General features: G+C 45.6%; 1 protein-coding gene across 1 annotated transcript in view; it reads left to right on the forward strand.

Moving 5' to 3' along the window:
* The first annotated feature begins 537 nt into the window (after positions 1–537).
* SH3RF3 (SH3 domain containing ring finger 3) overlaps positions 538–16,328 on the forward strand; it is a 247,087-nt gene continuing 231,296 nt past the window's right edge. The window contains exon 1 of the mRNA XM_038159983.1: positions 538–1,061. Within this exon, the coding sequence (XP_038015911.1) occupies positions 666–1,061 (396 nt within the window). The 5' untranslated portion in view covers positions 538–665. The remainder of the gene's footprint in view (positions 1,062–16,328) is intronic.

A 16,328-nucleotide genomic window follows, 5' to 3' on the forward strand; every position in this document is an offset into this window, starting at 1 on the left:
CCGCAAGAGCTCCCCTCCGCCCCCGCCAGGGTGCCTTTGGCTTCCCCGAAGGGTCTCATCCGCCTGTCCCCGCCTGCCCGGGAGCCTCTGCCGGGAGGAGAAGGAGGAGGGAGTAGCGGCGGCGGCAAGCGGGCGGCGAGCCCTGCTGGGTCGGGTTACAGGGAGCCACGGAGCGGCGGCGAGGCGGGCGGGGACCGCCTGCGGGGCGGCCGCCGTGCTGCGGGCGCCCCCCCGGGGCTCCCCGCCGCTCCCCGCCCCGCGCGGAGGCGCGGCGGGCGCCTCGCCGGGCCCCGCCGTAGCTGCCGAGCCGCGCCGGGCGGCGGGAGGAGGCGCGGGCAGACAGGTGCCCTCCTCCCGAACCGCCGCGCTCCCCGCCGCTGGCATCGCCGCCGCGCCGCACGGCGCTGGGCAGCGTCGCCCAGGCAGCCCCCGAGGTCGCCGTCGCCCGCCGCCGGGGGCAGCCCCGCCGCCCCGATGGCCCCCGCCGCCCCGCCGCCGCCCCTCCCTCGCCGCCGCCGGCCGCGGCGGCCCTAGGGGCGTCGGGGCCCTGCGCTGCCCCGCGGAGGGGAGGCGGAGGCGGCGGCGGCGGGGCGGGGGCGGAGGCGGAGGCGAGGGGGCGGCGGAGCGGCGGCGGAACGCCGGCGGAGCGGGAGCCGGCGGCGGCGATGGACGAGTCGTCGCTGCTGGATCTTCTGGAGTGCTCCGTGTGCCTGGAGCGTCTGGACACCACGGCCAAGGTGCTGCCGTGCCAGCACACCTTCTGCCGCCGTTGTCTGGAGAGCATCGTCAGCTCCCGCCACGAGCTGCGCTGCCCCGAGTGCCGCATCCTGGTGGGCTGCGGCGTGGACGAGCTGCCCGCCAACATCCTCCTCGTCCGCCTCCTGGACGGCATCCGGCAGCGGCCCCGCGCCGCCGGGGGCGCCAGCGGCAGCCCCAGCTCCGCGGGCCCCACGTACCCCCAGCCCGCCGCCGCCCCCAGCGCCGTCGCCGCCGCCGCCGCCTCGGCCGCCGCCAGCCTGCGGGAACTGGCGGCCGCCAGCCGCAGCGCCCTGCTGGGAAAGGTGGGTGCCGGGCCGGGGGCGGGCGGGCCGGGAGCGCGTCCCCACGGAGCGCCGGGCGGCCCCGGTTTGGCGGCGGGACGTCCCGCGGGCGGCGGAGCGTGTCTGTCCGCGGGCAGCGGCGTGCTCCTGCCCCGCACTCATGGCCCGCTACTTGTGGTAGCTCCCCCGATCTAACGATGGGACGCTCGGACGGGGATGTTCTCAAAGTACTCTGGGCGGCCGGGACCGCCCCGGGACACCCCCCTTTGGGTGGGTTTATACCGGCTGCGGGGCAGCTGCTGCGCCGGCGGGCCCCGGGGCCGCCCCCGGTATAGGAGAGCCGGACGTGGAGTCGTGAACCACAGAGTGAACCTCGAAAGCGCTTTTATCCGGCGTGTCGGGCTGCGCCAGGTGCCTGTCAGGTGCGGGCAGGACCGGCTCCCGCCCTGGCGCTGCCTGCGGGGCGAAGTCTCTGGGAGCGCTCGCCCGGTCCGAGCCCGGCGCGTTCCTCCAAGCCCGGAATTCTCCCCTCCGCTCTCCGGGCGCTGCCGGTGCTGTTACAACCCCACAAAGCCCTCCTGACAGGCGGAACGGAGCGGGGTTTGAAGCTGAAGCTTCCCCTCTCAAGGGAGCGTAATTTCATTTTTATGTATAAGGTGTGTGATTTATCGAAGGCGAATACTGCAGCGTGTGCATTTATTTATTGAACTCTTCAATCTAGTGCCTCATCTTGCGCCCTTTAAAGTCCATGACAAGGGTTTCATTGGCTCGGAGGGGACAAGATCAGTTCCTTTCGGTGTTCTGTATTGCTCTTTCATGCGATATGATGAAATTTACTATTGGACCTCTTCAGGAGACTTAGGAATGGAGACAGTCTTTAAACTGTGAACTTAATCTCACTTTTAATGTCATATATATACTGGATATGTTTAATTGTCTTTGATCTTTTATGAAATGCACTTGAGCTGTAGTTGAGTGTACAGGCTTTTGATTTTAAAAGGTCAGTGTAGAGATTCCTTGTGAAGTTGTATTGCTATAGTAAATGTTTCAATTAATTAATTTTCTACTTTTCTTTTTTTTTTTTCCTGGAAAAAAAAAAAAGAATAGACCTGTACTGCTATTTTGAAGTTTTCCCTGCAGGAAATGATGACAAATGCCATACATTGTTCCGTAAAATTCTGTCCTGGAGTTGGAATTGAAATATGCTAGGCAGTATTTCTGGAAGGGTAGATCCTTTATTATTGAGCCATAGTCTTCAATGAGCTTCAGGTAGTTAATAATGATTTGTCCAATTTAAAGAAGAAAGGCAATGGCCTTCTGCTTTTTTTACTTGGTTTTCCACTAAGCTTATTCTGTAGCTTTGTCACAGCAGACCACTCTTGTCTCCTTACTTTCAGCATTATAGAAAGGGAAGTCTGCATTCATTAGGTAAAGTAAAATATCTCATGGTCGGGTTTGAAGTCCAGGCAGGTGTCTCTTGTGGGAGGCAGGGTCTGCTGATTACATCACCTGCAGTGTTTGTGTTGGAGGGGCAGCGTCTTGCACCCTCACTAGGCTTTGGTGACCATCCAACAAGACAATCTCTGGTTATCAAATCTTTAGGTCCTAGTCAAGCTTACATATTACAGTGATGTGCACATGTAATAAAATGCTTGATGGGAAAAGCTATTTGCAAATTTTTAGGGAAATAGAGTTTTTGTTATTTTACCATAAATTGTCCGGCTTTTAAAAAGTTGCTTCCCTAGCCATTATTGCAGATATCATGTAGTAAATAAAAACACATTGCATTTTATAATTTTCTGTCTTTGATTGCACAGCACTTTGGTGAGCGTTGGCAGTTCTGTAGTCCATTTCTGTGAGGGTTGTTACCCATCTGAATTTGACAGAAAGCAAAATTACACGACTTGAGAATCACATTTTGGCTGTTATGGTTAACAACTGTGATTCTTTTCCCCTTGCTGGGGTTAATGGGTAATTCTGGGGCAGTAGGTCTGCTGGGACAGAGTGGGTCTGTGGAAGTGTTTGCTTGGCCTTTTGACTGATGGCACAATTTTATCCTGGAAATCAATGCAATGTGCTTGATCTTTACAAGGTTCATTACAGTGAAAGAAAGTCTGAACTAATCTGCTTTTAAAAAAAGCAGCAGGGGAGAATAATCCTCCTCGGAGCTGCTGATACAGCTGATTGCTGAGCAGTCCTGGAGACAAGAGTGCAGAACCTCTCTCTGTACTAAACAATAGATGGTACAATCCAGGCTAGAATCAAGCTTTTTGAGGCTGATACGGAAGAGAAGAATTACATCCCTTTCTCTCTTGCGCTGGTCTTTGACAGCTCAGCTGCCTTGAAGAAAGCAGAAGTGATTCTTTGTGATATATATATGTTTCAGAAATTGCTCTAGATTTGCTGCCTGGGGCTTAAATGCAAATTGCGCTATTTTGCTAATTATTACCTTTCATTTTAGATAATGCAGTATATAAAATAGGACATACCATTATGGGCTTTTTGGTTAGGAAGGAAAATGCTGATTGTGAAGTATAATGGCAGAGAGCCAAGGTCACTTCTATCAGACTTCAGTCTTGCCCAGATCCTTGGACCGGTGTGTTAGAATCACACCAGGGATCTGTTTCTGTGAGAGTTTTAATTAACCTTAGAAGACAGAGCAGGGTCAGCCTCTGTGTTGCTATCATGCCTGTATTTTTCTTCTGCACCTTATACTTTGGAGAAATCTTCTTTGCATAGATGCTATTTTCTGAAATCAACACATGGTTTTTTATCTCTTGGGCAAAACTCTTTGGGGCTTGTATTTCTTTATCGGGTCTCTGGCCTTTCTTTTCCCATAGTTTGTCCCAAACTTGGTCTGTACAGACTGCTGAAAGCCAGTGTAAGAGGGGCTGAGCTAGGGGTAAACTGGCCTGGTGGTGCTGTTTCTAAAGTTGTCCAAGACCATTCTTCAGAAACGCTCCTGAAAGGTGGTGTTTGGAGATACATGGTACACATCTTCAGTACGAGATATGTGGAAGTGGCATGTACCTACTAATATGTGATTGAACAATATTTGGGATCCTATCAATATATGGTGGTGTGACCCAGTGGCTTTGTTTGAGCCTGTAAAAAACCAACAGTCTTGTTCTAAATTATATTGCATATTTTGAGATGTTCATGTTAAAGCTGTTTAAATGCAGAGTATGGTGTTAGATATTATAAAAGGGTCCAACTGCTGAAAGAGCACACTGGATGGAAGAATGAAGGAAATCCAGCAACTGTGTGCCCTCCCGCTCTGGGATTAGACAGAAGGCTAAGAGTGGTTTATAATGGTAGGCGCATTACACACAAGGTTATAATTTATTGGCTCCTCTGTTTCCATTACCACTGTCGAATTGCTTGGGGAATTCAGGTTCTGTCAAAGTAAATGGCTCCCTTAGATTGTTGAGGCAATCTGCCTTCTTTACTGAGTGTGGAGTTTGGGGTTGGTTTTTTTTTTTTTTTAACAATTATTGCAGTTTATCGCTTTTTTTTTTTTGGGAGTTCTTAAGATCTAATAGCCAGCTAAGTGCATGCAAGTCTTTAGTAATTTTCTCCCAAACCAGGCGTCTTTCACTCCAGGTGCAAGGCTTATTGCTTGTTTGCTCATAATACAAACTGAGAACAACATTTGCATGAAAAAGAAACAACCTAGTAAAACAAAACATGTCCTTTTTCCCAGAAGAGAGAACATGGCCGAAGTGATGGATAGGGATGTGATGTGTTACCAGATGGGTTGTAGGTACTGGTGAAGAGTAAGATGTGCACATAAGGAAAATGATGTGTCAGCATGCCTGAGCAAAGTGACGGATGGGCTGCACTCCCGTGTTGCACGGGATGCATCTCGTGTATCAGCTTTGCAGAGCTATTTCACTGTTTCAGGAGGAAGGCTGCCATTTGCTAGCCCTTGGCTTCATGCAAGTTTTGCAAGCAGAGGGAACATCACTCATTTGCTAAATAAGCTTTTCAGCTACTCTGTAGAAATTCTCTAAAAGAGACACTCTGTCACTTTTTTAAGAGTTCTGCCTCATCCTAGACTGGGTACTGTGGATTAAAGGAGCAGACCTCGCAATATTTCTCTGCTCCCCTGTTTCTTTCCTTTTTGGTTACATTGTCTGTCAGGTGAAGATCCCACCCTGGGTTACACAAGAGGAAGCAGATGGAATCTGGCATTTATATGCATTTATATATATTACAGCAGGAGACGATTGTGTAGGGGACACACTTTGTCTTGGGCAGAGGGTAGTCTTCAGCTTGGCTTTTTAATGGTCAGGCTTGCACAGACTGGAGTGCTGTTCAGCATTGTGCCATGTACATAAACCCAGGGACTTACCTTACTTTTGTCCATTCTCTTTGATTTATTTGCTTCTGATGCTGTAGTTTCACTGATCACCACTTGAACTTTTGTCATAAAGCCATCCAAAAAGGAGTGATGTTCCGTGTGTCAAAGGCTCTGATCTTGAGGATTTCCTTTTTGTCTGGCAGATGGCTAAAAATGTGTTTTGACACAGGAGATTAACTACCATACTAAAGGGTATTGTGAAGAATATAGCCAGAAGTATTTAAAACCCCAGCAGCTGAAGCTGTCTCGACAGAAATGAGTGAGCAAAGGAGAAGGGATTGCTGAGGGGCTGTGTCAGAAAAATTCATCATTCACTGAGCACTTAGACTTTCCAGAAAATGTGCCATTTGCAGGTGTTGTCTTTATGTCCATTACGTTTTCCAGAAACGGAGTATTTTTACTCGTGATTTTTTCTGTGTGATGATGTTACTTTACTTGCAAGCTAGAAAAATATATGATGGACCTGACGTGACCAAAGGGTGCCAGTGCTGACAGTGGACTTTTTCTTCTGAATTGGGGTGGGCAACAGTGGCTCAGTCATACCTAAAAAAGTTGTGGGACAGTGAAGAGGGCTTTGTGTCATTAGCCCCAAACCCTCCCTATTAGTTTGTGTCAGTGTGACATGCCTCTATAGGACTCCTCTTGATGTCAAATGTGAATGCTAAGTTTAATCCCTGCACGTCATCCTTCTGAATGATTCATGATGAACGCTGGTAACGTTTAGCATATGACAGGGTTCCATGTTCCGGAGCTGGTTACTCAAAGACAGATGGGCAGGCTTGCTCAACTCAGCCCTAAAGTGCACATTTCAACCCTGGCAATTTTTGCCCAGCTGCCCTAAAGCTCTGCTGTGGTTTCAAGGCATATGCAGAACGTGGTCACTGATGTCTAGCGAGCTGCATGACCTTTCTGGGCTTCACATTTCCCAGCTGGAAACCTGCCCCAGTAGCACTAGCCCACCCTCGTGTGCTTCTCAGTCTTCCAAAGGAAGCTGCCCTACGAACACAGAGTTATTACGAGAGAAGCTGGGTTTTGGGAAAATTGAAAAGTGCTGGCTGTATACACAGAAGCTACAATGGTTGTTTTCTGCTGTTGTGTGGGGTTTGGCAGAGATGCTGCACTTGGTTTGCGGGGAGTGTCGGCGCAGGGATGCAGCGATGTATGCTGCACATGGACTGTAATAGTACACTGTATTCCTTGTTTCTAATCTTATCAGTTCATGTTCAGGCAGACTCCTCGTTCTGGCTGGGTGCCCAACAGGTCAGACGGGCTGGAGGCACTGGCTGGTAATGCTGGGTGCCTGTACTTGCAGGTCAGGGGGAGGCTGCACATGCTCTTTCTAGATGAAGTTGTGTCCATATGATCAATAAGCTGGCACATAAATTGCTACAATAATTTTTTTATTTATGCCATGGAGGATTTCTTTGAGAAGGTATTTTCTTATATTGCTATAGAGTTATTTTTTTCTGCTCTCTCATAATTTTGGTTTAGTAATCCCATTACAGTTTCATCTTGAACAGGCTGGGTAGTTCTTGAGTTTTGCACAGTCTTTATACTGTGCCCTCTAATTTCACTATTCTGTTCGATATTTCATGTAGTTTCTCTTAAGAAACAGTGCTTAAATTTTAGATAAAAATCATAGTTTACTCTTGCACTTAGGTGACCCACCTGAAATATCTTCAGCTGTGAGATGACACTTGTTTTCAAAGCTGTAGATCATTCTTTCTTAGAAGCCTTTCCTTAAGCTTCAGGAGGCATTATGACTAATATTTCACTCTGATTAATGTCTTTAAGCATTGCAACATTGTAATTGATGACCTATAGAGCACTGGATACATTCAGTGTTCAGGGACTTTGTGACTTCTACAGACCAAAACTGCTGGGGGTGAACACAGTTTCAGCTTTCCTGCATTCGCTCATCACATATCAAGATAAATTTTTGCAAATTTGTTCAATGCAGTCCTGTTAAAATCTGATATTTTACAGCAGGTTTTCCCAATCTGCCATGAGCTGTCGTGGGAAGAACCAAAGATTAGTTCTAACAGGACATGAGTGCCTGGACAAAGATAAACTGCAGGATTTGGGAAAGTTGCATGACCTTGGCGTTGCCCAGCTCCCACAGCAGCTGTGCATCTACAGCTGGGGAGGGAGTGACAGGGAAATACAGTGCCAGTTGAAAGCTACCTATTTATCCCTAGTCTTATACCAAAACAAACTGCTCCTAATGACAGAAGCCTCTTGCTTGGAGCAGCCTGGTACTTTGGCTGCAAAGTTACTGGTCTGACCAATATGCAGCAAAAAAAAAAAAAAAAAGAAAAAAACAGATAGAAATAATTAAACGATGAGAAAAATTTCTTTTTTTCTAGTGCATGATGCAGATGGGCCTGCGAACAGGTTCTCCCCATATACCAGCCCCATATCCTCTTTCTTTTGCTAGTTTGGATTCCTCTGACAGCTTGAGCCATGCCTTTTCCTGACTGTATGGGGTGGTGGGGAGGTTGCAGCTAGTTTTACTCACTTGGCTCCATTACCATCTTCCTCAGCAGTAGTGTTAAACTTGTTGCCTCCTCTTTGTGGGAAGTTTTGCTTATGTTGCTAGAGGATTGCTGAAAAACCTTTAAAATGGTTTGAATAGCTTTAAAAAGAAAAACCCAGAGCATGTGCCTAATAATTAATTCTAATTGTCTTTGTACGTAATTTGAATGGTTTTATTCTGTTAGACAGAACAAACATTAATTTAATGATGCATGTACGTGAGATGGCTCTTAGGGGAAGAACAGAAGGAGAGAGTATTACTTTTGGTATTAAAAAGACATTTTGTTTTCAAAAGCAGAGAGAAAAATGTAAAACATCTGGAATCAAGAGCAGTCTTTCTGACCAGTCTTTTGTGCATAAGTTCCATTGGTTCCACAGAACTTGCTGTTCACTGATTGCTATCAGCTGGGGTGACCTGTGAACTCAGGTGATGGGCAGCTGAATATCTGCCCAAAGGAGCTGATGGAGCTCTTCAGGTATCAGTGGAAAGACTCGTCACCTGGCCCTGGGCTCAGTCTTTCACATCTGCAGGCCAGCTATTGAGGGGTTAAATAGTGAAAAACTTGCTTGGCTTTGCCTTACAACTGGTTTCTGGCACTTTCAAAGCATGGGTTGGCCCCTGCTGAAGTTTGGCTTCTTGTCCTGTCAGAGTGGTTGGGATTTTTGGTGCGACTGGTCTGTTTGCATGTGGTTGACCGAGGGCAGGGGTTTCTGAGGGACGCAGATCCTCATGAACAATTTAAAGCTGTTTCTGCAGCGAGTCTACATCTTGGCCCATTTTGGAAACAGGAAGGCTTAGCTGTCTGGATCACAGCGCTGGGTGCCAGGAGGAGAAAGAAGGCTAATTAAAAAAAGGGAGAGATGGAACTGTTTTGTTTCACCATGGTGTTTGCATAATATAATTTGACGCAGGAATGCTGAGGAATTTTCGTCCACTTGCAGTGGCAGTGGGACAAAGGTGCAAAACCCTTTCCTGCTTTGCAGCATTCAGCCTCTTTTTTAAGATACCTAAAGGATTTGTGGTAGGGAGGAATTTGTCCCTCATGTTGGCTGTCAACAGGAATATGATTTATCAGACAAGTGAAACTAATGCTGTATATGGTTAAGGAGTGCCTTTCTGTGCACAAAAATGGTATTTATGAGAAGAGATTGCTTCTTAGTCAATGCTTAGAGTGTCTTTCCACTGCTACAGCAACAAGCACAAGAGTCTGATTATTCAGGCAAGTTAGCATTAATTTTTTTCCAAGTTTTTTTTAAAATCTGATGCAAACCAATATGAATTTGCCATTGCTAATTTTAGAGTGGTCTGCTTGTATAAGATAACAAATCCCAGTTTTACTTTAAAGAGTAAGTATTTTAACAGAAGGCTGGCAAGATTGTTATCAAAATGCTAATGATCATTTCTCCTACAGTCTCAGTTATTTTCAGAGGGAGGACTAGAATAGATACATAATCTGAATAATATTGATTTTAATATGTATTACTGTCTCATTAAGCTGTTACAGTCTTTCCCCTTCTGGACAAAGGTTCATTAAGTGCTGCAGTTGATGTATCATTGAAGTGGGTTTAGGTGCAAGGAGAGTAGAGCAAAAGAGAGATTTAAAATGTTGACTGTGCAGTAGTGGATGGACCTTTGGGTTAAGATATTACAGCCCTATCCAAACGAAGGGGACACTGCTGTGTTTGATGTGCTGCCTCCTGATTGCCTTCCCTGCAACAGCCAAGAAGTCAGCCAAACACAGGCACTGTCGTATTTAATTTCCTAAATGATCATTTCAGTAAATATTATTGAACATGTTTATTTGTGGATTACTTTCAGGCCAATTCCAATAAAAAACTCCTCTGTGACTTACTATAAAAAGACATGATTTTATAAATTTACTTTTTAATTTCTAAATTAATTTTGAAGCAGCTTTAACAGCATTTAGTAGGCTGCTTCTTTACTGGCTGCCTTCATATGTATTTTGAAATGCTTTTATTTCAGCTTGTACCAGGTTTACAATATTGTCATCCTTCTAGGCAAATCAATATGTTTTCATTTCCAATAACAGCTATAATTTATGAATTTGTAATTATTTTAATGCAGTGAAGTCGAAGGAAGTAGAAGGAAGATTTTGTTTTGATTGTGTTTTGATTGACTTCAACTTACATTTAGTTGTCTGTAAACATGATACACTCAAATATAGGTATCTATACTATGTATCTATCTATATATCTATCTCCCTAAAAGTATATTTTCGTGTCAGGTGGACTGGTTCCATGCATTCTCGTGTCCCTATCTAGTAAACTGTGCATTATTGTCAGATACAGGTGTGTGTTGTGTCGCAGTGCAGTGGCTGGTCTGGCCACATCTCTGGGCGCGTGCCCATGGGGACACATGTCCTCGAGGGATCATAGGAGTGCACCCACACAGCCTCCTCTTGCACCCCAAAAACACAGACTTGTGCTTGTTGTGTGAGGGAGAAGGGATGTCCAGCAAGGGGTTGGCTGGAGAGGAGGAGGGGGAATGGGTCCCGGTGTGCTGCAAGGTGCCTGTTCCTCGAGGATGCTGGGACAAGTCGTGATGGGATCTTCTGATGCTCATTGCTGAGCCTCCTTGTGATTTCCTGCTAAAATGTCACGAGATGAGGCACAGAAATAGCACAGACTTTCCTGATAGAAGTGGGATCTGTAGCATGTTGAGTGGGCCTGATGCTTCAATGCCAGGACTGCTGCTGCTCAACCAGCTCTGTGCAGGGAGGGTGCAGTGCTGTGGAAGAGGCAGGCGAGGACATCTTTGTGTTCAGTCCAGAGCATCTTGCATTTCAGCCAAGAGTTTTTGTGTGGAGAGCCTCATTCTCTTGCATATACTTTTTCTAAAACAAATCATAAAGCCCCCTGGGAGAATAGAGTCATACACACACGTCATAAAATACAGTAAAAATAGTAGTTGACAACCATGAGATGAAATTTTTTGCTTATTCTCTTCTGCTGTGTAGGTAATTATGGTGTTAGATCTTAGTGGGAAACATCTGACTATTAATATTTCACAGTCATGCAGCAGTGTAAAATCTGAACCAATTACACCTTTTTAAAAATTAGTAAATTTTTTTATAAAAGGAAAGCATGTTACCTTTGATCTGTATTGCAGAAGGGAAAGTTCATTTTTTCCTAGAGTTTTGTCTGGTTTTTTTTTTGATAAACACAGGACTTCATTCTATGTGTAGTTAGTCTCACTTCTGTCTGAGCATAAACTTCCATGATGGTCCCTACTGTTAAAAATAATTCAGCACGTTTTAAAGAAGGGACTGTGGAGGTTTCATCATCTGTAATAATATTGTTCAGCCAGGGAGAGGTCATTTTCTGCTTCCTAACAGACAAGAACTCAATGGCCAGGGTTGCATGGCCATCTCCCCTTCATCCCTGGCTTCTAAAACCAGGAAACAAGTAGCTAAAGGGAAGGTTGGTGTCTTCCTCCCTTTGTCTTGTCAGCAGAACACTACAAGAAGCGCAGAGGTGTTCAGAGCCACAAGGTGTTCAAGAGCCAATTTCTTTCTTTCTTTCAAGAGCCAGTTTGCTTTCTAGTTTCTCCTCTTGTGATGGTCATTTCATATGAATTTTATACTGTTGAAATTGCTGTTGCTAAGAATTGGTTTTACCTGTTGTATTAAAAAAAACCCCAAAACAACAAGATATAGCATTAAATTTGCTGCCTTGTGCAGTGTGTAGAGCAGAGAGACAAGCCCTGTCTACCCCCATAAATGAGGGTAGGAAGAAGGTTTGGTGCCTCAAGCACTGTGATTATCTGGAGGATTGGAGGGAATTTGTTCTGCTGTTTAATGCATCTCCTCTCCCAACTGTTTCACCCACCCTTAAAAAGATACAAAAATAGGAATACCAGAAGCAAAGTGCTTTTTTGGTAGTGGTAACAGAAGATCCAGCAAAGGATCTGTGCCATTGTGTCCTTCCTGCAGTGCTTCATCACATTTGAAGACATCCAGCAGTCAGGAGTGTGCAGGAACAGTCTGTCCAGGAGCTGGGCTCTGGTTCTCCTGTCCTCTTTCTCCACATGAATCCTCACTTTCAGTGGGCTAGGGCACCTGCCTGTGCCTTCACTCCTGCTTGTTGAATTTTTAACCTCCCAAATCAGCATATACTCTCTAGCCTACATTGCAGAACCCAGCTTCCAGGATGAGCATCGTCACCTTTTTTTTCTGTGTGATGAGCTCAGAGAAAGACCCAGAAGATGAGTTCCTTCAACGTGGTTGATTAAGTGCTTCTTGAGTCACTGGTGGTGCTAGTGGTCAGGGACCCTGGGAGAGGGGGATGCCTGGTGGTAGCTAATGATAGAATGACTGTACCAAGTAGAGTCATACTGAAAGGCAGCACAGGGCTGGTCAGAAAATGAGAGAGGAGCATTTCAGATGTTTGGTTTCCTGTGGGAGTAGAGCTTTTGTGATAGCCTAATGTAATATGAGGAGAGTATTTAGGGAGAGTTTGCCCTGACAGCACTGTAGATTGGTATTCAATAATAACATTTGGAGACCCCATTGAACTTTCTAAGTCTTTGTACCCCATTCTCTGAGCTCAGAAACCTGTGCTGCACCAGGGACATGATTGCTTCCTCTCTTCCTCTCATCTTCCTCATTGCGACAGCAAGAAAGGACTTGTTGGGCTTGTGCTTTGTCATCGAATTAACACTCCCAAGACTCAACCTGCTTTGACCACTCTTCACATAGGCCACCACCTACTTAGAAAACAGAGGCAGAGGCAGCTGTCTGTGGCCAGTGAGCATGGGAGGAGAATTCAGCGTGCACAGAGGTGACAATAAAAGGGGCACAGTACTGAGGAGAAGAGGGGATGTTCCCTCCAGAATGGCTGATGTTCCCTCCAGAATGGCTGATGTTCTTCAATTCTTTGTAGTTCTTTGTTCTTCATCAAATCAGGCTTAAAAATTCCAGGAGGTATTTGTTCCAGCCTCGTTCATGTGTTTTGGCTCTTTGTTAGTTTGATTTTATACAAAATAGAAGTTTACATTCTTCCTTTCTCAAGTGAAGAGATGAAAGGAAATTACCTTAGGTTGTACTAGGAGAGGTACAGATTAGATATTAGAAAAAAAAAATCACTGAATGAGTGGTTAGGCATTGGAGTGAATGGAGTCACCGTCTCTGGAAGTGTTCAAGAGACATCTGAATGTGTCACTTGGGGCTATGGTTTAGGGTGATTATGGTGGTGCTGGGTGGATAATCTTGAAGGTCTCTCTAACCTTGATGATTCTGTGATTCCCTCAGCAATACCCTTCATGTTGTAAGTAGTTTCTATGCTAGAATGCTTCCCTGCCAGAGTGGGTTTTCTTATTTAATTTGGTAGTTTGAGAATTAATTCATCTGGTTATGAAAATTACGGTGAAAGAGGGGTGGTTTTTTAGGATCTTGGATGTAGAAGAAGCGTATTTCCTTTATACTCTTATGATTACTGTAGTAATCATTCAGGAGACTTTTTGTTGATGCAGGGGCTGGGGTGAAAAGAGTCTGAGCTCAAGCTGAATTTAGAGATAGCAGGAAATAGGATAGATTTGAGGTTCCTCAGCTGGTCTGATGCTTTTGATGAATATGTGCTTCTTTGATTGAGTCAACTCATGAGTTTTGGGTAGTGATGCCGATTCCCCAAATCAGTCAGTTCTGGTGAAATAAATAGAAGCTAAGCACTGAGCTCAGACTGTGGTCAGCCTGCAATTGTCTCATTAGTGGTAAACTCAGAGCAATTGGCAGCGAGCCGATAAAGATCAGAATGAATCTCAGGTAAAACAGTAAAGGTTACTTCAGGGGTTTTTTTTGGTAGGTTTTTTTCCCTCCCTTGAAGAGTTTAAAAGAGATTAAATGATGCCTCTATAGCAACGTTTCATTTTTTGATGTCATGTAGTTGCAGACCCAAGAAAGTAATAGTACGAGGAGATTCTGATCCTTGTAATGTTCAGTATCCTAACTGTTTAGTAGCTTTGTCTGAGTGAGCTTAAATATACACTCTTCTGGGTTTTGTTGCTTTTTTCAGTAATTAATGAAGAATGTGAGTAATCTGCTACTTGACAGATCTGCTCTTTAGGACTCTGACTCTATTTGGTGGGAGGTGTGAGAAATCACTACCGTAGTATGTAGCAATATGATAGCACCTCCGTAGAACCATTTTGGAGAGTGTTGCTGGAAGGCAATAGTGTCCTTCCTAGGAATAAAAGCTTGAGAAACATCATTCAAATAGCTTTGCTTCATTGACTTGGTGAAAATATTATTCAAGATAATGGTTTGCACAGATGGAGTTGCTGTATTACTTCACTGTGGGTCTGTCAGGTGTTACTATTTTCTGCTCTGCATGCCATGAATAGATTTGCTTTTTCCCTCTTATTTAATGTATTTTCTTTCTTTGCACATGCAAGAAGCAAAAGGAAACAATTTTGCCAGGAATAAAAGACTCATATGGAGGCTGTGTCCTTGTCAGCATGGGTTCAGGCCATGGAGAGGTTTGCTTCCATTGGGGTGTAGGAGGATGTGCTGTGTTTTCACTCAGACTTGATGGGAGGTGACAGCTCAGGAAACCCCCATGGCCACTCTGTGCCCCTGTCATGTCCCATGCTGCTAGTGCCCCTTGCTGCTTACAGCTGCCTGGGCAGCAACATCTCAATGGGCAGCAACAACTCAATGTCCCCATTGCCATCTCCTCTTGACATTGTGTCTGCCCCATTGCCATCACCCCTTTGTCCCAGTATCCTCTCTGTGTGGGGCAGCAGACAGCCTCTGTAGCAGAGCTGTTTCTGAGCTTTGACACTCCCTATTAATTTTGCATGTGAGCAGCACTGGAGCAGAGATGGACCAAATGAATGGCTGATGTCCAAGTGGAGATGGTTTTCCTTAGGTTCTTTACTGGGACCAGTACTGTTCAGTATTTTCATTAATAACATAGACAGTGGGATTGAGTTCACCCTCACACATGTCCAGTGGTGCCATTTGATATGCTTGTGAGAAAATATGCCATCCAGAGGAACTATGGCAGGTTTAAGGTGTGGGTCCATGTGAACCTCATGGAGTTCAGCCAGGCCAGGTGCAAGGTTTTGCCCCTCTGGCAAACACCACTGTCACTACAGACTGTGTTACAAATGGACTGGGAGTCCCTCTGCCTAGAAGGACTTTAGGATACTGGTGCCTGGAAAGCTAGGCATGAGCTGACAATGTGTGCTCGCAGCCTGGAAGTTCAGACATGTCCTGGCCTGCATCCAAAGCAGCATGGTCAGCAGATTGAGGGAGGTCATTCTACCATACTTCAGTCTCAGTAGACCCCACCTCGAGTACTCCAGCTCTGGGGTGCCCCATACAAGACAGATGTGGACCTGTTAGAGGGGGTCCAGAGAAGGCTGGAGCGCTTCTCTTAGCAAGACAGGCTGAGAGACTTGGGGTTGTTCAGCCTGGAGAAGAGAATGTTCCAAGGAGACCTTATTACAGCCCTACAGTACCTAAAAGGGGCTTATAAGAAAGATGTATAGAGATTTTTTTCACCAGGGCCTGTTACAGGACAAGGGGTAACAGTTAGATTAGATATAAGGAACAAATTCTTTGCTATGAGGGCTGATGAGGCACTGGAACAGGTTTCCCTGAGAAGTTGTGGATGCCCCATCCCTGGAAGTTCAAGGCCAGGTTGGATAGGGCCTGGAGCAATCTGCTCAGTAGAAGGTGTCCCTGCCACTGGTAGGGGGGTTGGAACTAGATGATCTTTAAGGTCTCTTCCATCTCAAAGCATTCTGTGATTTTGTGACTCCATGACCAGAGAATGAGTGCAGAAAATAGGACATGGAAGACACAGCTGTGGCAGCAGCTCTCTGGCCACAGAGAGCAACACCCAACTTTCCCAGGATTTTCTGGGAAAGGCTGTGAGAAGATCAGAGAAAAGAATGAGAAACAATTCTTATCTTCACTCGCTGCACCTGTTATTGTGAACATGTGGAATGTGTTATGGAGTTTTGTTTACCAAAGGATGGTTTCTTAATTAGCCAATGGTGATGGTGTTTGGATTGGTGGACCAGTTAGGTCCAGGTGTATTGTAACTGTCTATAAAAGCTATGGGTTTCTTAATAATGATATGATATAATATAATAAAGGGACTGATCAGCCTTCTGTGAATCATGAAGTCAGTGCTAATTATTACCCAGCCAGGGGCCCGTTGCGAGGATGCACAGCTATAGACAGTGCAAAGTAAATATTGTAAAATGCATGTGTTTGTGTTTCATGAGGTCACAGTAGTGCACATCTCTAGCATTGATTCTTTAAACATCTTGATGCAGTATGAAGATGCTACAAGGAAAATTTTATTTTTGTGCTGAAAGGTTTCATTGGATGTAATGCTTCCAAATTGAATATAGAATTGAA

This window comes from Motacilla alba, chromosome 1, assembly GCF_015832195.1.
Source record: "Motacilla alba alba isolate MOTALB_02 chromosome 1, Motacilla_alba_V1.0_pri, whole genome shotgun sequence".
NCBI lineage: Eukaryota > Metazoa > Chordata > Aves > Passeriformes > Motacillidae > Motacilla > Motacilla alba.